The 25,440-nt window shown below is 43.0% G+C and overlaps 1 protein-coding gene across 8 annotated transcripts in view; it reads right to left on the reverse strand.

The window, feature by feature from the left end:
- The window catches only part of MBNL2 (muscleblind like splicing regulator 2), a 155,960-nt gene that overhangs the window by 15,567 nt on the left and 114,953 nt on the right, over nt 1-25,440 (reverse strand). For 3 of the 8 annotated variants that reach the window (XM_027589043.2, XM_027589044.2, XM_027589045.2), the window contains 4 exons: nt 19,914-19,967; nt 19,106-19,259; nt 11,602-11,637; nt 10,211-10,305 (listed from right to left, as the gene is read on the reverse strand). In XM_027589043.2, coding sequence (XP_027444844.1) covers nt 10,211-10,305; nt 11,602-11,637; nt 19,106-19,259; nt 19,914-19,967 — 339 coding nt within the window. The remainder of the gene's footprint in view (nt 1-10,210; nt 10,306-11,601; nt 11,638-19,105; nt 19,260-19,913; nt 19,968-25,440) is intronic. The other 5 variants (XM_027589047.2, XM_027589048.2, XM_027589046.2 and 2 more) reach the window with 5 other exon arrangements.

Genomic DNA, 25,440 nt, shown 5'->3' on the forward strand with positions numbered 1-25,440 from the left:
AAGCTATTGATCATTCAAAAACAAATGTATAGTTAACATACTCTCGCTGCACTGTGGTTTGACAGAGGACTAAGTGTGGTGTTAGGAGACGAGTTTCTAACCCGTAAGTAACCTTGAGTGAGTCACTTAACCATTCTAGGTCCTTCTTACTGTGCAATGGAAGGTTAGGAGCTTGGGGATGTTCTGACTCTGGTTCTGCCGCTGGACTGAAGATCTTGGACAAGCTTCTCGGCTTCTCGAAACTGCAGTTTCCTCATCTGCATATTGGGGATAAGAACAGTCCCTCCCAGGGCCATTTTAGGTTTTAATAATTCCTGTGAAAGGCTTATTAGCACCACGCCTGGCTCTTGGAAAGCGCTCCATAAAGGAGAGCTATTGAGTTGTCTGGGTGTTGTCTATGGGCTCTCCACTTTGTGGCCCCTTGGATGACAATTTAAAGCACGTTCTCAGGAAGGCAGTGTGGTGAAAGAAAAAGCAGTACTCCAGGAAGGACGCAGATAACTGGGTTCTAGTCCTGCTGTCTTGATATCTGTGTGACTTGGATAAGCGGCCCTGCTGACCTGGGCCCTTCTTCCAATATGTAACTTGCATCATAGTTGCCTTTTGTGTATTACTGTGGCGGTGTGGCAGGACTGCGGTAAATTCGCTCCTACAACTTACTGCCTTTCAGGACTCGGATGAGTCGATGGCGGTCTTGGGTCAGCCCTGCCGTGCCTCATGTAGCCATGACTCTGGGAAAATGGGTGACATTTGCAATGACCAGCTTACTGATGCCGCTCCCAGAAGGGCATTGTGGTGACCAGTGAAGAGTATCTGTATTTGATCACGGGAAGCTCATTGACATAAGCTCTGAGGATCTCTGAAAACTCCTGAGCGAAGGGCATGATGATAAGAATAATACAATTAGGTCACTGAAAGTAAAACAGACCAAAAGCGCCAGCATATTATACCTGAAGCTGAGGCGTGACAGATTCTAAATGCTAGAACAGCTACAGTTTTCCCAATGTCAGAAAACACCAGTGAACAAATTGGTCCTTCATAGTACAAATCAAACGGAAGATGTGTCAACAAGAACCATTCTTTCTATGTTAGTCATTGGAGAGAGGTCTTGTAGAAGGCGGGTGTGGCAGGGACAAGGAAGTTGGTAAAGGTATTACAGAAGCTGGAGAAGACCCTTAGGGAGCCCTGAATTTCTCTGATTCTTAATTATCTAACCCTACTCATATTTTCTGTTTTCTCTCTGTCCCAATGTCATCTCTGCGGCGATGAAGTAGCTTCCTCCCCCGTGAACCTGACCTTGGCCTGTCTCAGCGAGTTTCTACCTGCTCACTTGCCATAGATCAGTGTTTCCAAGTCTCTCGTTTACCATGTCACTGTCTAGCTCTCATCCTGCCCTCCCGGGCCCTCGGCAACTAATCCCTCCTCGCCTGCACCACTGAGCTTTCCAGTCCTGCCCAAACGCACCCCCCCCCACTCCCACTCGCCACAGCATGGCCTCCAGCTGGGCGTTTGCCCCCCTGAGCTAGTGTCCACCCCCCTCCTATAGATCTGACAAAATCATAGCTGTTCTCTCTGCCTCTGCTGAGGGATAAAGTCCAGGACTGATTCTGAAACTCCCGTCAGAACCACACAGGCAATTGGAGAAGAGGCTGGGGTCAGGGGCAGGCATAGACAGACTTCAGGGTCAGCTAGACTTGAGGTCAAAGGCAGCTCTAGTACTGATTAGAGCCTAAGCCTTGATTCTGTCACAAGTAAAAGGGGGAGAAGAGGACGCACCCGAGAATGCACGTGAAGCAGGGTGGGGGTGCACTCGGGCCTGTGGGTTCCGTTTTCCCCTTACCCCACGCCCATCTCCAGCCCTTACACTTCACGCTGGTTCTTCTCTGTCAAATTCCCATGCATCCCTCAAGACCTACCTCCTCAGCCCCTTTAGGGATAAGGCCCTGCCATGGAGGGCCTTATCCTCCCACGTAGTATTGTTGGAGTCTTTGGCTATTTCGCTTTGTGACATTCCCCGATTGCTCCATGTTTCTCAGACGAGGCGGTAAACTCCAGGTAGCTACTAGCACCTCTGCACCCTGGCGGCCTCCAGAATGATCAGCAGGCTCAGCCAGGTCTAGCCTTGGAGCCGTGGCCTCAAGCAATGTGGCCCGGAGAAAATGCTAGCGGAGGCTGAGAGGCCAGACCTAATGCCAACCGTCTGTGACACACGGTGGTGTCATCTCCAGTCAGTGAAGGAACAGTCAGGGTAGCTGGCTATCCCTCCTCCTCATCAGGAAGCCGTGAGGATGTCTCCTCTCCATCTGCCCTCACAGAAAGCCTGGCAAGTCCCCAAACACGCAGGGAGCCGCGCGCGGGGGAGGGCAGCAGTGGCAGAACTTGGGGAGATAAATGCCCATAAATCAGAACTGTGCTCTGCTCCTAACGATTTTTATTAAGACTGAGACCCTGGGGCGCCTGGGTGGCTCAGATGGTTAAGCGTCTGCCTTCGGCTCAGGTCATGACATCCAGGTCCTGGGATCGAGCCCCAGGTCCGGATCCCAGCTCAGCAGGGCGGGGGGTCTGCTTCTCCCTCTCCCACCGCCTCTCCCCCTGCTTGCGCTCTCTCTGTCTCTCTCTGTCTCTCAAATGAATAAATAAAATCTTGAAAAAAAAATGGAAAAAGACTGAGACCCCATTCATCTTTCAACCCTTGAGAATGGATCCGAATTCCTGCCTTGTAGCTCAGCTCTCTTTCCTTACAGATCTAGAGCCGAAATAAACACACATACGGGATGAACTGTACATTCATTATGCTCAAAAGAGAAAAGCCCCAAATTAGGAAAGTTGGGCATGATTTTGTTACCATCCACAAAAGCCCAAATACTCCTGGGACTAGAACGTCTCCATCTAAAAAGACTGCCCCCCAAATTCCATCAAAATGCAAAAGAGGATGGGATTTGAGGCATAATAAGTAGGACAACCCACCAGGCAGTCAGCTCCGCATAAGGACCCTTGACATTTTCTCTTCAGCTGCACAAAATCGGAGCTGATATTATGTCTTTAGGTGCTATCTACAAAAGAATTCTACCCAACTTTCTCACCATGAGGTATAAATTATTCATGAACAATGAAAATGTACTAGATGACAACACTTACGTAACTTAGCCTTTCCTCAGAGAATCTGCAGATACATTTATTAATTAAACCTCATGGGAGTTAGTCCTGCAAAGCAGCTGCTTCCGAGGCAGAAAACTAAAAGGTCTACTGCCTTCTTCTTTTCTGATTTCTTCAAGAGAAAACATAATCTGCCTCTATGGCTCTCTGAGATCCAAGACCCACCTCTCTAAAAATGTTTTGACCACGCTTGATGCTAAGTCTGGTTCCCGATGCCCTAGCCACATTGCACATGGCACTTACACTCAAATTGCCAAGTAGCTGTAACCAACAGCGTTAACTGAATGCAAATACTGCAATTTCAAAAAATCAGTGGGTTTTTTTTTTTTTTTACTTGAAGAGATATGGCAGGCTCCAGTCTCCACCCCCCTACACACACACACACACACACACACACACACACACACACGCCCCTCTCTTACTGCTGCCATTCTCCACAAAATATTTGATGTGACAATTCTGCCTCATTTGAAGCAACCCGATCCATCACTGAAATGGAACCTCCTTCTATAGTTAGAACATCAGCAAAAAGTTTAAGGTGCTTAAGCCGCTTCCGCGGTCTGAAGTCTAATGCTGAGATAGATGTCTCCACCCAAGGACTAGACACCAGGGCTGGATTTTGACATTTGCCCTCTGGGCCTTTCTGGAGCACAGTACAGCTGGCCCCCAGCTGTTTTCCATAATCTGTTCCTGGGAACCAGCAAACTAGGAGGAAGGAGGAGTCTGAGTATCTGTACGTGGAGGCCAGTGACTACCCTGTGTTCCGCAGAGGACTCTCACAGAAGCCTCCTCCCCCCCTGCACCAAGGCTTTGCAGAACCAAGATTTTTCTTATGAAAATAACAGGCTCCCAATGGGTCAAGTGGTGAATAGTGGGGAATGTTTAATGCCTCCCACATTTATCCGAATATAGTCCTGACAGATGGCTTTGCATAATAGATGTTTTATAAAACTCTTTGAGATGAGAGTTTAAGTAAAACATGACCTTACCTTTCTAGATTTCTCGGTTAGTACAGGCTAACTTACATATGTGAAAATCTTTATACAAATAGTTTTGAAGCTGTGTTCACATTTATTTGTGAGAAGGAAGTAAAATCTGATGCTTTTAAGCTTTTTTCTTCCCTCTCAAGTAATCTGTAGCAGGCCAGATAAAGCATAATGTTGTGAAGCCGGTTGCATGTAATTATTTTTTTTTGATCCAACATTGCTGCTGTTGATTATCATATGCAATAAATTTATACGAGGCAGGTGTGGAAAATGAGATTTTCTGACTTATCAAATATTCTAATAAATAGAAGGTTATGTGTGTATATTATTAACTAATTTTCAATAAACTCTTCCTCAGTTCAACTTTCTGTTGAATGGATTCAATCTTTGGGGGAGTGTTCAGAAGATATGATAAGACCTAGAGGTCAGAATTCTAAACCTGAATCATCACTTTTTGTAGATGTGATTTTTTTTTTTTTTTTAACATCTTGCCAGAAATAGAATTTGTTTTCACCAGCTTTAAAGGTGCTGGTGGGGTGGGTGCTCCATAAAAAGTTTCCTAATATCCAAGGGTAAGAATTTCTCTTCCTGGGGCGCCTGGGTGGCTCAGTTGTTAAGCGTCTGCCTTCGGCTACGGTCATGATCCCAGGGTCCTGGGATCGAGCCCTGCATCGGGCTCCCTGCTCGGCAGGAAGCCTGCTTCTCCCTCTCCCACTCCCCCTGCTGTGTTCCCTCTCTTCGCTGTATCTCTCTCTCTGTGTCAAATAAATAAATAAAATCTTTTAATAAAAAAAGAATTTTTCTTCCATGCTTAGCACAGGCTCACTTCCCAGAATGAATTAGATGGATAATTGCCCTCACTGCTCCCATAGCCCTCGCTGTAAAAGCATGGGCAACGTGCATTCACGCCACACCTAGAGGGACTCTTTCTTTTGAGCAAAGGCTTGGGAGGTCTTTGAGCTTTTGTGGCTCTGAAATCTCATTTAGGTAGGAAGTGGGAAGCCACACATTAGGGGTAAGCACGCTGGACACATGTGACCGATGAGTGCATTCAACTGCTGTCCTTAAAGGGACTGAGTTCAGGTCCTTCGGGGGCGACTTCCTGTGGCTAACCCTTCATGTCAGCCCAAATTTCTCTTTCTGCCCTGGGACGTTTATTAGGATGGGTTTTGCCATAGTATGAAATAGTTTTTATGTTTCTGTTGGGTTAAAAGTAACTCTCCCCGTGTAAGGGGCAAAGGCAAGGCAAAGGAGGTCGTTGCTAGGGGCCACTGCCTCAGTTCGGGCTCTTGTTAAAACCTCACTGCTCTCCACACTCTCCTGCCTCAGATCCATCTGCTCATTCTCCCCAGAGTTCTGTTCTATCACTATCCTTCCTGAAGACCTTCATTGGCCCAATCAGGCAAAACCCTCCGCCTTGGCATTGAAGAATCAGACCCGGTTGCAGCCACCCCTGCACACGGAGGCTATGACCAGACTGTTGGCTCTCCACCTCCCTGCCCACCCGTGCGCGTGAGCTTGCCCTTCTGTCTTGTGGGCAAAGATGCTCGGAAGAGCACACAGGTGGAGTCCCTGTAGGACTCAGGGGCCAGAGAAAGCACGTCTAGCTACAGGGGTACAGGGAAAGACTCGCCACATAGACTGGGCCTTCAAGGATGTTATTAGGTAAACTGAAGAAACCCTGTATATAAATGAAGAAGCTAAAACTTAAAATGTATTTATTGGGGGATTATTTTCTCCCCTCTTGAAACAGATGTAGTTTTGAAATAAAAAACAATAAAGCAATGACTGGACAGACTAGTATAATAATTCAAGTTACAGGAATTTCAATCTGTACGCTTGTTAAATAAAATGTCTTACGATATGAAGAAACTAGGTAATCCCGTATACTGAGCTGTGTACCGGTACGTTTTTTAATGTATCTTCTGAGATGAAATGGGTCCCACTGTAGGCATCTATAGACTTACACATTCCGACTCTCTGTGAGGCTGAAACTGACTGATTTATATGGTATTCTCATTTTCATTTCCAATTTTCCTCGTGACCAAGTCATTTGTTGGCTGGTGGACAGAACTAAGACAGTGAGTCACACGGAACAGGCCCATGAGCCTGCTTCATTAGGACCGATGACGAATTCTCTTTTTACTTCTCTATTTCTTCCTTCTCATCTAATGTGTATAGATACTGCTCGTAATTTTCAACCTCCTCACTGGTTATGATATTACACAGACTATTCACAGATGGTTATATATTATAATTAATATATATCCGCTAGATGGTTCTAGATGTGAGCTGGTTATTACATCTCCGGCTTGAAGCCAGGCTCCAATTCAGTTCATCTCCCCGGCTTAGGAGTGACCTTGGTTTCACCTGAGACTCCTTCACTGTGTGTTGCTATTGGGTCTCACGTGCAAGATAGTTGCAAATGGGGAAAGAAGTGACTTTCCTGTATTTATGATGATGAGAAAGGTGGTATAGCATGGTGGTTAAGAACAGGGCTTCTGGAACCAAACTGCCCGGGGTTCAGTTCCAGCAAAACCACTTATTGGCTGTTATTTAACTTTGGCCAAGGTAGTTAACCTCTGTTTCGGTTTTACCACCTGTAAGATAGAGATGACCAAAGTTGTCCTCCTAAGACTGTGGTGAGGATTAAGTGAGTCTGTCTATACATACGCACCCTCTCTCATATAATATAAAACGTATGGTATGATATATAATGTAATATGTAGTGCATTACATGAGAGAGAAACCATTTATAATAGTACCTTGTACATAACAAGCCGTTTGTAAATAATATTAGGTAATAGTAAAATTATTAAATATAATTTGTATATTAAGGTCTAAAGGCCTTAGTTCAAACAGGAAGTCATTGCTAGTAATACTAGTGTGTTTATTTATTGTATTTTTGTTTCCGTATCTGTGCCCAGAGCCAAGCAATCAGAAAAAGTTGTTTTATATTTCCCCAAAGTTTTATGGATTTTGTCTTCACTGAATTTCAAGCTACAAGTCTAAGCTCAGTTGAAACTTTCATTGCCGGCACCTCGATGAAGCCCTGAGGATAGAATTTACAGATTTGTGGCTTGTTCATCTCGGCTCACCACGGACCAACATGTAAAGGAAACTGGACCAGAGGCTCTGTCATGGGATGTTCTGGTCTATCTTCTGTGTTCTATGAACGACTTGGATCTAATTACAAATACCTATGAGGTCTGAACTATTTGAACTGACAGTCTAAATTGATCCAATGAACTGAAAGACTGTCAAAACTGCAGCACATTTTGTGTTAAAGACAGATCACTCCATGAAGGAAAAAGAAGGCAGGATGCTTAGCACGCCCTGAGCTCTGAAATCCCTAGCTCTACTTGCCAAATCTGCTGGTGTCCAGCTTTCTATCATCCCAGATTCTGGGTCCAGCAGAGCAGCTGAACGACCACAGGTCTGCTGGATCTTGGGGCTGGAAGGGACTTCAGAGGTGATCTAATGCTAGGCTTCCTTTCACAGAGGAGGAAATTGAGACCTACTACGTTTAAATGACACCTCGTTCACGTGGATATGATTCCATCTGAGTTTAAAGGGTGAAATTAATAACGGGATAATGTGTCATGCCACAGCCATCAGCAGTCTCTGACTTCGGGGGCACTGGAAAGATTTCTAAGTTCTTTTGTAGCTGCTTCGCTCTTTGAAACTTGTTGAAAATATGTAAAAAATATCATGCCTGAATAATTTATATTTATGATTATTTCTTTTTCTGTGGTTTCCACCAAGAGCTGCTAAAGGATTTCTCCTCTTCATCACTGAAGTGCAATCCGGCAACTGTTACATCCGATTAACTGCACAACGCAGGGTCTAGGATACTCGAAGCTACTGTCAGATACTTCTTTAATAATATTTCTTTAAATGTAATTGAAGTTAAACGTGTTGGTTCCTTTACCAATTGCAGTCTGCTGTAAAATGATATATTTTAGCCTCTGCATATCTCATGCTTCCTACCCCTGCCTCCCTACACACAAACCTGTGCGTATATATGCATGCAATCTCTCAAAGTTTTGGGGAGCCCAAAGGGAGCCCAAAAAATCACCAGGCTGGAAAAAATATTTATGATACGTGATTAAGTGTTTATTATAATAATGGAGTTTATCCTCAAACTCCAAAGTATTTCTTTATCTTGACTTCCTTTCTATTCTTAGGAAAGATCTCTCAGTATGAGAAGTACTTAACTGGCTGGGCGCCTGGGTGGCGCAGTCGGTCAAGCATCCGACTCTTGGTTTCAGCTCAGGTCCTGATCTCAGGATCCTGAGATCGAGCCCCATGCCGGGCTTCACGCTCAGCACGGAGTCTGCTAAAATTTCTCTCTCCCTTTCCCTCTGCCCCTCCCTGCTTTGTGCTTGCTCCTGCATTCGATAGCTCTCTCTCTCTTCCTCTCTAAAATAAATAAATAAAAGAAGAAGTGCTTAACTTGCCATCCTAATGAGTAGTACTATACTATACTTGCCTTCTTGCAAAAGGACTTTGTCACAAAAATTCTGTCAAAAATCACAAAAACATGGTTCAAGAAGAAGGCAGGACTTTGACATAAATATCCAGATATCTAGCTTCCTCATAACGAAACGAGCAAACGAAAGGAGTGCTTTGAACCTAGTAATGGAAGAATGCAAACTTTCTCTCCCTCTTCCATCCCATCATTTCTTTTGAGTCTTCCCAGCTAAGAAACTTATTTGCTATTCTTTGTTATATCTGTTTGGAGGCTGAGTTGGCTTTCCTTAGAGGTAAGCTGGCATCTTTGAGGTGATAAATGAAGAGCTAAAGCATTAGCAACAGTTTATATCTGCCTCTGAGAGCACATGTGGGCTCGCCTTCCCCCCTCCGCCTTCTTTCCTCCTTCGTCACAATTCAGAGGACGCAGTCAGAAACTATCGGGATTTCACTTGTATTCCTTCATTCAAGTGCACTCACACTTGTCTTTTCAGTGACGAAGCCTACGGCCCTGGAATCACTTATTCACCTGAACGTAGAAAGTGTGAATCAGCCCTTCCCACCTGCAGAATGCAGTCTGGAATCCGCCACTGATGCCCTGACATGATTTCTCCAAATTTCTCCCATCAGCTCCAACCTTCCCTCCAGCTCACTCCTATGTCTCTTTTTATCTTTTATCAGTAAAGCTGATTAAAAAATTTTAAGCTAAAAACAAAGCCAAAACCACTTCTCTTGTACGAAGGGAGGGCGTGCGCAAAAACATGTTTCCCTAGGCGAGGTTGAGGGTTGATGCTCACCCATCCTCATGTGCATCTCCTGTGCCAGGAGCACAAATCTGCGAGCTGGTTGGCTGGGGTTAGGGGTACAGTCAGCCCGTGATTACAGAGTGGGAAATGGCCAACTGGTTCTCACTGAGAATAGAACATCCATGGTCATACTGGCACATGCATTAAACCAACCGAGTTAAACATCCCTACTTGGTTATATCCAGCCTTTGTGAACTCAGCGCCCAGCATTCTTCTTCCAGTACACCCTGGCTCTTAGGCCAGTATCTAGACAAACTGTGAAGTGGGGACCAGTGACTTTGGGAGCACAAGCGACCAAGGCGAGATGTTGACAAGCATCATTCAGACCTCAAATTTGACACGAAGGCAAAAGGGGGAGACTTTTCTAAGAGGAGAATTTTTTTTTCTTCCCTCCCCAACAGAGGTGATAGGGTCTGAATGAACTGAATCGAAATAGAGCCAGTTTTCAAGCACCCGTGGGCGAGCTTTTACGATTTTTCTGCGGCAATTCACAAACCACTGGATAGGTAATGCTGTACTAAGAGGAACTGAAGCCTGTCAGGTTAATTACACAATATTAGGTACGAAAACAAACAGTGCAACACAAAACATAGCTACATCATTATTTGCAGTAAATGTTAACTCTAAATAAGTGCAACCTGTCCATAAATGCTTGCTATAAACTAATTAAAAAAATAAAATTTGATGGATAAACATGAAAAAAAAATTCTCACTGAGAATTTTTTTTTTAAATATCAGCACTCATTTAGAGTTTGGGATTTGTGAAAGAAAGCTTTAAAAGGAGCAAACCTGATTGGCTGCGGCTGTTGCTGCGAAGGGGACACTTGTTGCAGGAGTTGTTGCTGCAGAGACAGTGGCTGACGTAGCGCTGTGCATCATGGGTACTTTCAGGAGGGGAACCATGGGAGCAATGAACAGGAGGGTGTAGCATTATGGTAATAGAAGTGGTATTTTGGCATGGTGAATATCAGAGCAGCAAGCCATCATGGGTTAAACCAGCAGATGGCATGCAATCACAATGCAAAGCAAGGAAGCATGGGAGAGAAATAAAAAAGGGAAAATAGCTTATTACAAGTACAATTAAAGGAAGTTTTAAAACATAATCAGTGATTCCCAGAAAGGCCAAAGCAGATTACTTTGGTTGATGTATTTATCAACATTTTTACTTCCGGCAATGTATCATTCCCAATGTGGAGCCTATGGTTGTAGGTACGGTTAGGTTTCCTCCAAAAATGCGAAATGGAACGTCCAATGAAGTAAGAGGATGTGATACTCATTTTTGTCATTCTAGAACATCCAAGGCTCGACATGTCGGCCTAATTTGGGGTAGGATATTTTTTGGAATCAATTATGGTTAAATTGAATATTTTTGTCGATCTGGAGCTGCTGTTTTGGGGCTGAACTTGTTGGAGGTTGGGGCTTATTCTGGGTTCATAAATGGCAGAGCAAACATCGTGGCCTTGCTGTCAATTCTAACGTAGTTACTGCGAAACAGCAGGCAAATTTGGCCAACGGTTACTTCTCTTTATTCTACACGGAACTCATCCATACGTCCTAAAGACAGACTTTTGCACCAAGGCACTGGATGTGTAGACATAATGATATAGTATTAAAATTTAACATCTAAGGGAGTGCTACAGTCCGAATAATCACCCCAAAGAAACTGACACTTAAAATTAAAAAGGATACTAAAGCAAGGCAGTTCAGACATTTGTTTTCAAAATACATCCATTTACAGTTTTTAAAAATAAATACTTCTGGGAAACTCTGATAACTCTAACACACAGCAAAAAGGAGATAAAGGCACACCACTATGAAACTTTAAAACATTGATGAAATTAGCCTGCCTTTCTGATAAAGTCAGCTTTTTTTTCCTCTTATGCTAAACCATATAAACTATAAAGAGAAACAAAATACAGATCATTAAAAAGCAGTACTTGTGGTTTTATGTCTTGCAGTGGTTGTTCTAGCACAGTGGTTATGCTGGTCACATTAAAACGATCATTTTCTTAAATAATACAAGTACATCTTTAAAAACCTATCCATTAACTCTAAAGCCAAATAAAGCCTTCAGATCTACCATTTCCTAAAGCATTTCTACCATCTCTGAAATAAATTTCAAGCAAGTGAAGGTACTGTACATAATAGAAAAAGACAAATAAAAAAAGGTTGAAACCTACCAATACTGGTAGCGGGAGTCATGCACAAAACTGACCCTGCATGTCATGCAATGGCAGGTGGAAAAAGTGAATAAAGGGAAAGAAACAGGTTAGCGGTTTAGAGTTAACATTCAAAGTGAGATTGAAGCACAACCAGAAATCAGTAGGGTTAGTTAACACAGTCTTTTAGAGTTATTTACGTTTTTAGGACTGACACAAATATCTCTGACTTGTTGGAAGCCAATATTACTCAAAGCTCACTCCTTCGATGCTTTTCACACTTTTTACTCGGCTCCATCGACATGATTCTTCTAAAGAATGACATGTGACAATGTCGAGAGTGTCCCTCCTCTAAGACCTTTACAGACATCATCGAGGTTAATCCTCCAAGGTAGGAAGTGGGTATTTTACAGATGAAAAATCTGAGGCATAGTAACTACTCCAAGGTCATGCTCAGTGGGAATCGAGGGTAAGGCTAGAAATAGAATTCTACTCCTAAATCCAGGTCAGGGCTTGTATTCGCTGGATTACACTGACCTTATTGCATTAAACGTCTGTTTGCTTGTTTGTTTGTTTCGTGTCAAAAACAACGGGAAAATCAAAACGGTAACTAAGATTCCGTATCCTCCAAATCAAAGGCTCGCAGGTCAGGTGAATTTTAGATGATTGCCTAGAAGCCCTACAGCACAGGAAGACTGAAGTTCTTGTGACGGAATGACCTGGATGTGTACGTGACCTGTTTTCTGCTATGAGATTCATCATGATAAAGGAGCGGTGCCTAGCCATAAAGCCTAAAGGGAGTAGAGGCGAAACAGTGCCAAATTGGGGCTGACTTAGGACCAGGCCTAGCGACTGTGTCATGGCTGCTTTTAGGTGATCCCTGAGGGAGATCTTTGGCAAAACTCCTAGGATACCTCAGGTTGGTGCCCAAGTGGAAGGATGGGGGAGAGGGAGGAAAGGGAGGGAAGATTTCAATCCCTCCAGGGGAATAGCTACCTTCCCTGCAGGGGGCCGTATTAATATGCTTGAATCTGAAAACTTTGACCCTGAAGAGAAATGTATGTGGTAGAGTACTGAAAAAATTGAATTATCTACTTCTGGTTCAGTTCCTTAGACTAAAAATCAAGGTAATATAAGGATTATATACCTGAAGATGGTGTGTCATGGAGGTGACAGAGCATGCATTTTTAATGAATGAATGAAACGTCTCTTTAACAAATGGGTGTACCTGCTTAGGGTTTTAGAACTGCGTTCTGAGACGCCAGGTGAAGAATCTGAGATGCGTAGACCTTTGTTCTCTCTCTGCCGAACTGTCCACACCTGAGGGATACTTTCTGCCTGATCTACATTTTGGTCAGGCTGACATTAACCGGTCAGGAACAGAGGCTGTTTAACTGATTACTGGATTCTTCAGCAAACGCATGTTAATGAATCTGACTTCATACACACACACACACACACACACAGACACACACACACACACACACACACACACACACACACCTCAAAATCCTTCTCTTTCTCTGGCCCTATCTTTCTAATCTTCATAAACAAACTTCTGGACAGTTGCCTGCTCATAAATTTTCACTTCCTTTACCCCACTTGCTCTTCGATCTTCTCCAAGTTGACTTCCATATTCAGGTCTCTCCTCCAACTGCTAATGTCCTCAAGAACTCCCTATTTCTGCAGTCATTAGGAACTCTTCCCTCTTCATCTAATGTGAGTCTTGGTAACATTTAACACTTGGCCACTCCCTCCATAATAAACCACTCTTTTCCCTTGGATTTTCTAATACCCCTGTTCCCCCCCCCCCCCACGCATAGACACACACATACTCTATAGCTTATACGCTGGAGTTTTTTCAGGACTCCGTTCTGGTTCCTCTTCATCTACGCTGTACTTTTTCTGGGCGTATCATTCGATCCAGGATTTAAATACTATCTGTAAGCTCAAGGCTTCCAAATCTATGCATCTACCTGCCCTCTTGAAATTCCCTGCTGCAACTCACCAATAAGCCAAAGCAATCCTGTTTCTAAAACGCATCTTGTGTTGGTCTGTCTGCCACTCTGCCGCCACTCCGCCGGTCCCGATCGCCATCATCTCTAGGCTGGGCCATGGCGTGACGTCCTAACTTGTCATCCTGTTTGCCTTCCTGTCCCCCGCCTAATCCGCTCCACTCTTCGCCTTTCTAAATACAGGTCTCTTCGCTTCTCTGCTGGAATGATTCACTGTCTTTTCATTGCTTTTAGAATAAAGGCCCCCTCTGGTCCACTCTCTGACTCTCTTCCCAGCTCCATTCCATACCCTCCTCCGGGGGCGGGCACCGTGACCTCGGCAGATTAGCCTCTCATTTCTTTGAACTGAACACAGCACACTTTTGTCCTACCTTTGAGCTTCCCACAAGCCCTCCCCTCTGCCTGGAATAATCTTCGCCCCACTCTTTTCATCTTCCCGGTCTCAAGGTTATGTGTCACTTCTTTAGAAAACTGTTCAGTTGTTCTTTGACCTATCTCCATCTGCCATTTAAATCGGTTTATTATTTTCAAGTTTATTGAACTCTACTTTTTCATTCATCGGCCTTACAAAGCATTTAAGTTATATATTTATGTGGGCATTTATTTATTTTTTTAAAAGATTTTATTTATTTATTTGAGAGAGAGAGAATGAGAGATAGAGAGCACGAGAAGGAAGAGGGTCAGAGGGAGAAGCAGACTTCCCGCCGAGCAGGGAGCCCGACGTGGGACTCGATCCCGGGACTCCGGGATCATGACCTGAGCCGAAGGCAGTCGCTTAACCAACTGAGCCACCCAGGCGCCCTATGTGGGCATTTATTGGAATATCCATCTCTCCTCCTCTCCTGTCAACTCTGGGAGGGCAGGATTCACGTCTGTCTAGGTCTCTGGGGCACAGAGTAGGTGGTCCATCGGTTGAATGAGGGTTTTCAGTCATTAGTGAGTGTATTGGGAGCAGCTGGTTCCTAAAATTTATTAAAGTACCCACTTTGTCAATGACTTTATTTTAAAGCGAACGTGGCTGGATTGAAAGTTATTCCAAACAAATTCTGCTATTCTCTTGCATTCCAGTGTGTGTGTGTGTGTGTGTGTGTGTGTGTGTGTGTGTGTGTGTGTGTGTGTGTGTGTGTTGGGGGGGTGTTTCTTTCCTGTGTCGTGGCCGCGAGAATGTCCCTGGGTTGCAAGCCACCACCCCCACCACCACCTCCTGCAGCCACACTGAGCGGGGACTAAACATCAGTTTAGCGTCAGTTCAGGATGTGGCTGAAATGCTCGACCAAATTCATCTGATGAGCTTCTCTCTCTCTCTTTGTGGTCTAAAAGTGATATGACTATTGGAAATGCATAGCTTTGGCTGTGCGTGGCCGTCTGACTCAGTGCCAGATTCCGCTCGTCTTTTCTGCCTCTGTACCCTCTGCCTACCCCTTCAAGTACTTGACATTGCAGCTAAAATGAACAACTTGTAATCCCTCAACTATGCTCTCCCCAACCTCTGCTCTCCCTAACTATGCTCTCCCCAGCTACGTCCCCTCCCCCCCCCCCCCCCCCCCCCCCGCCTGAGATGCTCTGCGGCCACTGGTAAAATCTTCCTTTCAAAGTCCTAAGCAATTTTCTTTTCCTTCGGACAGTCGCTTCTTTCTCAGTTTCCTTTGCCCCCACCCCCCCAGCACATGCTGACGGCCCTGGCACCCTACGGCTTTCTGCACTCTCAGAGCTTTGCCCGCGCCCCAGTGGGCCCTTAGCGCTCGGCACTGTATTGGCTTCTCCCTAGTTCCGAACTCCTTCATAGTCTCATTCCTGGATCTGGAACCCAGAACTTACTCTGCGTTCAAGAATTGTTTGCCCAATTAAGGGGGGGCAAATATGTTTGGCTGTGGTTGTACAGGTCGAGTTTCCACTAAACGCTGACGAATCTTTCACCAAGGTGTGTGACAGATAACCTTACCTAACCTTATGGTTTCGGATCAGTAGGCAACGTTTACACCAGTGCTTTTCCTTGTTCTACTTATTCTGTACATCCAACATAATGAGATTAAATCAGAGAGGGACTCGGTGGGTCCTTCTGTTCTGACTGGCTGAAGAATTCCACTAAGACACTAATTCTATCAACAGGGACTTCTCAGCTGTTCTCTGCTGCGTTTGCCACAAATATTTCAACGCTAGAATCTGTGAGTCAGGATTCTCTGGATAATTCCACGAGTTATATATTCCACTCTGCAGCATAGACACACAGCCTCAGTTTTCCCATCTGCAAAATGCAAGTAATCATGCCGGCCACTGGCAGAACTCTCTCGAAGAGTAATGAGACAATGCCTGTAAGAACACTTACAGCAACACAATAAACCGGTCAGAGAAATGCCGAGAATTACGACCCTGCTGTTTTTGAGAGTGTGTGTGGTTTCTGCCACTGGCCTAACGTAGTGAAGAACAAGTATGAACTCCTAGATTAAAATAATCCCTATCAAAAAAGGAGAAAAGGAAAAGTCTCACCCGCTCCAAACGTGCTAGGGCATCAGCCAAGGTGATATTTCTATGAGCATGGTTTGGGAGAAGAATCCCATATTTTGCACAATGTTTTATATTCCTATCTCCACACCCTGGAGGCAGAATTCCTAAAATCCAAATTCACATGGTGTCAATGGGGGAGTTTTCGTAAGATATCAAAAACTTCACTGTGGAGAACAGATGGCAAGTGGATTGATTGTAATGCTCATGTCACAGTGTCTGCAAATATTGACCCGTTATGTCATACGCCTACAACTAATACAATGTGATATGCCAATTATACCTCAGTGAAAAAACAAGAAAGAAAAATTAGGGATCTTAAAAAAAACAACCCCCAGAATTTCACTATGAATGGCCTTTCAGTAAAGGGTAACCTCCGGGAGCACATGAGATGCTCTGTGTTTCATATATACGATCATTGTTGATAGAAAGTACTTACAGAAAAATGAAAACCTGTCAGTTTAAAAATCAGGGGCCCACCATCTACCAAGTCACAAAAATGATTTTTGAACGTCGTCACTTAATTTGCAGAGATTTCAGACAACGGTGATTGACCATGAATGATTATCATCATTACTGTTTTAAATTTGAGTTGAAAATGTGGTTTATGAGAAAGAAAGCCTGAAATAAGAACTAGAGCCAAAACAAACACTGAGATTTCTGTTAGGGATTTAAGTGGGGGAACGATTACGCTAACTTGCTTTTGATTAAATTATTTCCTCTTTCATCATTTAAGAAAAACATGTGAAAACTTCCTCGAAGCTGAAATACCATTTCAGAGCATGAGAGCCACATAGCTGTTCACTATGATATTGATATCATGTTACAGATGGAAACATTTGTAATTCACAGAATGAAGTGGGCTAGGACCCACTTTCGGGCTCCCAAAGTCTCACAACTGAGGGTTGCCGGACACTCTGGGACAGTTTTTAAAGAATCCAGCAGGGGGCGGAAGTGCACAACCACGGCAGCCCGTACAGCCTCCCGGTCCTCCATGCAGTCATTTCATCAACTGGATCGGGTCATTGCATAAGGGATGTTATCCATTCCTGCTTTGGAAGTCTTTAAATGGTTTCCAGGTGAAATATTTTAAAATAAGGATTCTTGCAGTGATTTAACAGAGCTGTCATGATTGGACTGAGGTGTTAAATACGAGTTAGCGGCCTTCAGACTTTCACACGGCTTAGGTCCAAGGTTTCAAAGGCATTGCCAGGAAATGGTAGTGAAATTGTTACCCAGTCTCCAGAAACAGACTTGTCCTTTTATGTTCTAGCCCTCGGTACGTTCCTCCCTAATTTTTTCTCTTAAGGTATCTAGTGACGAGGTCTATGAGACTCTTTTAAGGAAGTCATTTAAGACCTCGAGGTAAGTTTACCTACTAGAAATTATTTTATAAACATGTTATATCCAGGGGATTACAAATACGAGTCCTGCTATGCTAGCTACCCGCCCTGAGATGTCACTGGCTGAGGTTGTAACGGAACAGGAGGGAAACCCCCAGTAAGTAGTGATGTAGAGACTCACTCTACAGGTCTGTAAGTCTCCTTAAGAGAAGAGCAGAAGTGAAATATGAAAACTAAACACTAAGAACCGTTTTGCTGACATAATTTATATGTTTACTATAATAAATATCATTAACAGGTTGATCATTGTTTTTAAAGTGGAGCTTTTATACAAAGAATACCACAGAAAAACTCTACTCCCTCCCACGTTAATTCCTGATAGGCTACACGATTTAAAGAGATGGATAAGAGACCCGAAAAGTCCAACCACGTGGATTAGGACCAACAAGCTCTTTGTGATAAAATTGTTGTTCATCTGTATTTACCTTCGAGTCACGCTCATGGGATGAAAATTTGGACTTCAAAACTAAGAACTGAATGGACAGTCTCCTCATGGAAGCCTAAGTCACTCTCTGGTTCTTTTTTTTTTTTTTTTTTGAATACTAGGAAATTTTATTTATTTTGAGGCTATCATCCCTGCTTCTAAGGCAGACCAAGGAAGTCAAAACCATGATCCATTTAAGGTGACTCTGTGTGCGTACATGGTGTACATAGGTCTGTGGTCAGGGAAGTGGGTAAAAAATGGGGGAGGGTTGCCATGCATTACGCTTTTGTTTCTTCACTTCTATCTGATGTTTTATGTCTGCCAAGCTCTACGGGAGAACTCTGTGACTCCACGTGTGGAAGCTGGGTGGTGTCATGTCATGGGACTTTGGACTGGTCACAGGGACACTAGGGGCCGGCTCTCTGTGCCACCTTGGGAAGTCACCTCCCATTTAGGGGGCCTCAGTTTTGTCATCTGTAAAACAATCGCCTGCATGAGGAGATCACGAAGAATCCTCTAAGCTTCAGGATTCTGTGATTAACAGAATTCATCTCTTAGTGGAATGGTACAGTTAATGGACCTTCGCAGCTACTATTATCAGGCATTGGCTTAGAAACCGAGGGTAAGAGCTCTATTTGTGCACTTGGTGAAGTTGAGAAGGATGGCGAAAGAGAAGAGAATGAATGTAAAATATGAGTAGAGGACTGCTTTAATTTGAATAGCCTTTTTTTTTTTTTTTTTTTTTTTTTTTTTTTTTAGTGCTCTGAATAGGAATAGAAAAAAAAAAGGTTAGTACTTACTGGAATTGCTATTTTTAGGTCATTCAGGGTTAAAGACAAATTTCAATTGTCACACATAAAAGGTCTCGTTGACATGAACAATTTTACACAGCGTGTGTAAGCACAAGAAACCGAAAGGCCTCACCGCTCTCTGCTTCTCACGGGTTCAGCCTGTCCCTCGACTCTACAGAATATTTGGCTTTAGAATCCTAGCAGCCTCTAGCTATCGTTCCAGGCAGAGGAGATACCGCTCGATAGCTGGGCCAAGGATGAGTCTCAGGCTCTACTGACTACACCTTTACAAGCAAACTAGATGCCACCGAACAGCTTAGAGGAAATGCGAAGAAAGCACATGACCGAAGGGCACGCGGACAAAGGACTCGGAACCGCCAGGGCACGCACCTGTTGGGATAAAGGCCGCATGCTGCTGCAGCTGCGCACTGGTGAGAGCCTGCTGGTAGTGCAAGACGCTGGGACTGAAGACCGTGTTGGCACCGTTGCTTTTTTCAAGGGCTTGTCTCTTTGGTAAAGGATGGAGAGCACCAGGGGGAAAGGCCTGTAAGTAAAGAATTGGATAGGACGTGTATAACTCAAAGTCACCACACCTCCAGGGTCCACAGAGATCATCAACTACAACATTCTTTTTCAAAATGACAGCTAAGGAGATGCCTCTGCCATGCACCTTAATTTAAACAGCGGCAATGTCGAATGAGTGAGAATTTGTTATTGAGAGCGAAAGCATGATTTCTGTAACCCAAAACGGTAGCATCTCAACTAAGGAAAAGAAAAACTATCAAGCAACACCAAAAAAAAAAAAAAAAAAAAAAGTAAAGAAAAAAAATGGCTTCAGCTTTTAAAATGAGTTAAACTATTCTAAGGGGGGAAAGAAGCACGTGTGTTATTAATACCTATTCTCTTCGTTAACTAAACGGCAATTGCTTGGATTTTAAAGGTTAATAAGAATTATAAGGAGCATTTTCCGAGGCAAGTAATTTAAATTTGCTTCACTCTTTTGGAAAAGGTATTAAAATCTGTTAGGATTAATTTATTTCACATATTACATATGACAATGAGATGGCTAAACACCTTATTGAATTTTCTCCATTAATTAATAATAATGATTGTTTGCAACCGATTTTACAAGTAATACAAATCTCAGATGGTTCTCTGAAAAGCTACATGCAAAGCGAAAGGTGAAAGGTCAAAGTACCAGGTCTACAGATGCTTCGAGAGGTCGCTTCATTGCTTTGGCAGTCGACTGAGTCTTTTAATAACAGGCAGCGAGCACATGATGGCAGTGGGCCAATGGGATTCAAGCGAATTAACATACAGGTAAACAGCAAGCAGAGGTGCATCATGGGAACGGCATTGCATTGTGGATAGGTGAGAAGGAAAAAAATATTCTGAATGCAATATACAACGTACAAAACACTAGGCATGCACAACAACAAAAATGTTCTCTAAAGAAATGAATATTACACCTTAAATTAGTATCGAAGCAAAAATGCATCTACTATACCTTAGTTAAAAGCATATAAGAGAGTAAAATATAGATGTTTGAAATTCAGGAAAGTTAATTAAAACAGCAGCTTGCATACACACCATAAGCATTTTTTATATTGCTTCAGAAAAAAATGCAAAATTTTCAAGGGCCATAGGACTGAAGAACTTCTGATAAGTTAGTTTTCAAATGTAAAATAACAAATGCGCTAAGTATAAGATCCGAGTCAAAAAAAAAAAATGAGATTCTCTTCAACTTTCATAAAAGTCATTTTTAATAAAGATCTAGCCTAACAAAATGAAGTGGCAAACTGAGACAAGAAATTCAGGCAAAAAAATATTCAAACACAAGATTATTGAGGCAAAACTGTTTGGGTTTGGATCTTAATTTTTTTGTCTGAATCGTGTGGATAATTGTCTCAATTCTTCTCTTCAGTCTGTTAGCGTGAATCTGGCAATGCGGGAGCAGGTTCCAAACTTAACAAGTTTTGAGTATGAATAGTAAGTTTCTCAAATTTCCCACTCTCGATCCGTTGTACTGCTTCTACCGACTAACTTATCATCCGTTCTGTTTTCCACTACATTTGAAATTATAATCCAATTTATCTCAGTCAACTTACCGGATTACGCTAAGAAAATACCCTTGGAAAACAGGTATTTCGTGTTCCCGGCTATCAGAATCATTTATACTTAATAATTCTGTGTGTACTTTTAGTTATAATCAGTGACCAACCCAATTAATGAGAAGTGGAACTCTCAGAACAACAGCTAAAAATAGCAAACAGCTAAAAAAAAAAAATAGCAAAAGACTGCTTGAAATATTAGACGTAAAATAATATTTTTAACTTATAACCATACTTTGGGGCAGATAGTCTCATTTAAACAGCTGAAATAATAAAGATTGGCTGAATCTTCACCACAATGAAAAAATTTTCCTATTCCTTGATAATTGCTGTAAAAGATGGGAAAATTCTATGATGGAATTCTGTGAAAAAAAAAATCAAAGGAATAGCTCCAATGCAAATAAAAAATGAAATACCCCCTTTCTATGTGTAGCACAATAGGTAAATCCCTAAGGTTTGTGCAATCAACACAAAATGTGGTATTCTAAAGTTCTGAGTTGGAACTACGGCATTTGAAATAAGATGGGACAGTACTAAACTCTCAAAGTGGGGAACAATTAATGACATTTTCCTTTGCAAATCAAGGGCTTTTCGTCATCATCTAATGATTCAGGATCAAAAGTATAGAGAAGACAGGAGGTAAGGTAAAGAAAGTGGGGTAGGTAGAAATAAAGAGGGAGAAAGGATTGAAGGCAGAGAAGAGATTTAGAACAGCCAACAGAGAAATGTTTTGTAGGGCAGTCTTGAGAGAGGCCATCATATAATATGAAATCAATGTCCTGAGAGTAGGACTGCAACATTTTTAAAACCCAGAGAGCCCCACAGTAAGAAAGCTTCTTTGTACTGGATAGTCTTTCTGCAGATGTAAGTTCCCCATTGTGCAACTCCCATGACTCCATGTTCATTTAAAATCTTTGGTTGCTGTAGAGTTTCTAGATTGCTAAATAATGCATTTCTTTAAGCTTAAATGAATCTGTGCTAACTACATAAGGCTGCGTAGCCTGTTCTCCCAGAGTGCACTGAGAACACCAACCCGGAATCATTTGGCCTCAACCTTCTGGAACTCCGTTCTCTTCACTTTTCCAGCCCTTGGGAGTTCCAGAGCAAATCTACTGTTGGGTTGATTTTTGTCTGCTGTGCTAACTAGAAGAGTGACTATGTCTCCGAAGGCTGGTAGTTACGAACAAAATTTCGATTTAACAAAGCATCATTTAATGAAGTCTCCGAGTAGGAAAAGAAATATTAAATATTTCTCCCTGGGATAATCACCTGGAAGGTTAATATTCTTTTTTTCTGATCTTTGATTGATGAAACTTAATGTCCATAGAAATCAGAATAATCCAAGAATGTGAAGAGACAAAGCTCTCAACTGAGCTGGACAGCAACAGCATCTCCTTTTCTCCCACTGCAGGCTGTGGGTTATCTTTCCTAGACACATATGTTGGGTCTTTTCAAGGAAACGCTAAGGTTTTGGAGGGTTGAACATACCCATCAGTATCTTGCACACCTCATGCTCTGAAGCACATGTGTAGAGTGTATTTAAAAAAAATCTGTGTGGATTAATAATCATGTTACAATATGGTTTTGTGGTGCACAGATATTCTGATTGAGAGGATACATTTGGCATATGTTTAGCTACACTGAAAGGTCTTCAGGCTTAGACTAGACCCGAGAGATCACTGAGCCTGGTGGGTCTTGGGAGCTTCCTTAGGCACCTAAGCAGAGAAAGAGGTTCTCTTTAGTTGAGCCTCTACTCTGTGTCGGTCACTTGGCATCCATTCTCACTGGCCTCATCGACATTTTGGGTCCCCTGCCCTCTCTGGGCCACCTGCAGGTTTGTGTACATCCAGCGGGTTTTCCTTTCCCTGGGTCAAAGAACAATCCAACCGCGAGTCAAGGCGTGCAAACCATGGGCCCATGGCGGGCATTCCGGGCAAAGACCAAATCTGAGAAGTCAGGACACCCTGACAACAATCATCAGAGCTGCCATTTTGAGGCAGAAGAAAGGGATGTGGACAAAAGGGTGGAATTCAAAATTCCTTTACATGTTTTCTTGGACAATTGAAACTTCTCTAGCTGAGGGCAGCTGGTCCTGTTTCCTTTTACAAAAAATAGGAATCTCTGTAGCCCCATTTTGAAGTGTGTGAAGAAAGACTGCTTGCTTAAAGATCAGATACCCTTTGTGTGAAAATTACCAAAGAGCAGTTCTGTCTGGCTTATTTTTGCATTAAAAAAAAAAAATCTGGTGAGGACGATGCTCACGTTCTAAGACGTATTGTGAAAGAATCAGGCTCGAAAGGAAATAAATGTCTCCTTTTCTGGAATCAAAGCTTTAAGTGCGTTTTCAGGGTCTAATTAATCAAAAGAAAGGGAAATCCCTGGACAATAATACAAACTGCATTACCGAAATTCTTTGTGTTGGGATATGGAGCCCAGGTGAATGGAATACTAACATCTTCTGACTGCAGTCATCACTCCCATTTGTTCTTTTAAATAAGGAAATAAAATAAGAGGTTTTTTTCAGTGTATTGAGTAATCTTGCCGCTAGAGTAAGAATACTTTGACTTTATCCAACTGCATTGAGGCTGGTTCAAATGAGCCTCTCACTTCAACTGAAAAGACATGACAGATTCAATAATTTTCATGTCATTGTCAGAAAGAAGCTGGCTTTTGTTCTGAACCTATATTCCTTTGGGTTGTCTTTGACGATGTTGCAAGATCCCCTGAAATATCAGAACTCCAAATTTGGGCACAGTATGACAATCCTGGGAACTATGGTAACTAAATATACTGACATCCACTGCAATAACCTCCACGCACCTTGATGAGTATGATGTGCAAATTTGAGGAAGGGCACATGGCAGGCACGCAGAGGGGTACAGGCTTGGGCTTAAAATATCAGGTTGAGGAATGACGTGCTTGTGCCAATGGCCATTTCTCCTCTTCTCCCCATCACCCACCACTGACCTACACGGGCCGCGCTGTTCCTTCAGTGATTGAAGGATATACTGATTGTGGATGTTAGAACGGGTACTTCTCATAAACAAGCAGATACAATCAAGACTCAGAGAAATTCGGGGCTCAGCTCTCCGGTCACGATTAGTACCAGTGGTCTGTTGTATCAACAGGTATTTGAGGTATAGGGACTAATTTTTTTCATACCCCCAGAACCTCTTCTCCTACCCCAGTGGCCAGAGATGGCTATTGTGACCCAGGCTGAGCCAATCACGGCCTGCTATTACTCTAACCATGAGGACAACCCCCAGAATGACCTTTAACTGTTTTTTAGGGTTTTTTTCCCTAACCAGAACTGCTGTAGAAGACGCTGTTTTCTCTCTTGTCAAAAGACATAAGAATGTGTCCCCACAGGTGTCTAGACTCGTGGTCAGTGTTGCATTGGAGAACCTGGTCTTAGTAGAGCTGATATGGCGAGAGAAGCAGGAAACAGAGAGGAAAAAAGCGAGAGAGAGATCTACTGGTTTTCCAAGTTTCTGGATCTGGGCACCCCTAGTCTCTGTGTGACCTCTCCTCCCTTTGGAGGGCACCACATGAAGTCCAACTTTTTAATTTAAGCTACTTCAGTTGGGTTTTTGTCTCTTGCAGCCAGAGTCCTGACTAGCCTTGGGGATAACCTTGGTACCCAGTTACGATTTATAATGTCAGTGCAGTGGGAAAATGTGTGCTTTGTGCCTAACAATCAGCGTACCAGTTAGGATACATTGGGGCTGGCCTAAAATAATGATTACAGTGAAAACAGTTTTACTCCTTATAGGATGAGATGTTCACTACGAGGATGGTTAAGACAGATTCCACTTTGGAGAAATGTATAAAAGACTTCCTTGCTCGCTAAAAGAGTTCCTTTTTCATCAGCATTAAGTAACCGATTTACTCCTTTGTATTCTCATTACTGAACGTGGAACCCAGAACTTGCTATGTGTTCAAGACCTGCCCCTGCTCCGTTCCCAGTTACAATGTTTTGCAAACTGCTCTTTTACTAGAACAAAAAAGGGAGAATTTCTCTATATTGTAGTTAGAAGGTTGTGTTTTAAAGTGTATCTTTCATCTCTGAAGCCCTGTCTCTTCTAAGGAAGGACAGCGCACTGAGTCTTTCAGGCCCCACGGGACCCCATCATGAATTTCCATCAGCATTGAGGAGCACTGTTGCCCTCACTTACTCAACTCTAAGCTCTTCGAGGGCAAGAAAACCTGCTTAATTTCTGGATGCTCCCCAGCGAGTGTCTGATGCATGGCCACTCTCATTACGTGTTCTGGATGAATCAGTGAATGAATGAATGAGTGAATGCAGAGTGTCTATCATATATTATAATAGGCTTCTGATAGGCTGGCGATCTCACCTTAAAACAAATTAATTAGCAATTTCTACAACCTAGTGCGATGGTTCTCAAGCTGTGCTGCAGTAGGAATCCCAGGGAGTTTTCACAAAAGGCCACCGCCCAGGCCACACCCAGACCAATAAAATAAAAAAAACTCTGGGGGAAGGGGCTGATGTTGGAACCTTTCAAGACCCTTCAGGTAATTCCAAAATATTGCGGAGTTTGAGAACCAGGGTTCCAGGCAGGGGCTTGTCAACTGTTAATGCGCATACAAAACACC

Source organism: Zalophus californianus, chromosome 3 (genome assembly GCF_009762305.2).
Source record: "Zalophus californianus isolate mZalCal1 chromosome 3, mZalCal1.pri.v2, whole genome shotgun sequence".
Taxonomy (NCBI): Eukaryota; Metazoa; Chordata; class Mammalia; order Carnivora; family Otariidae; genus Zalophus; species Zalophus californianus.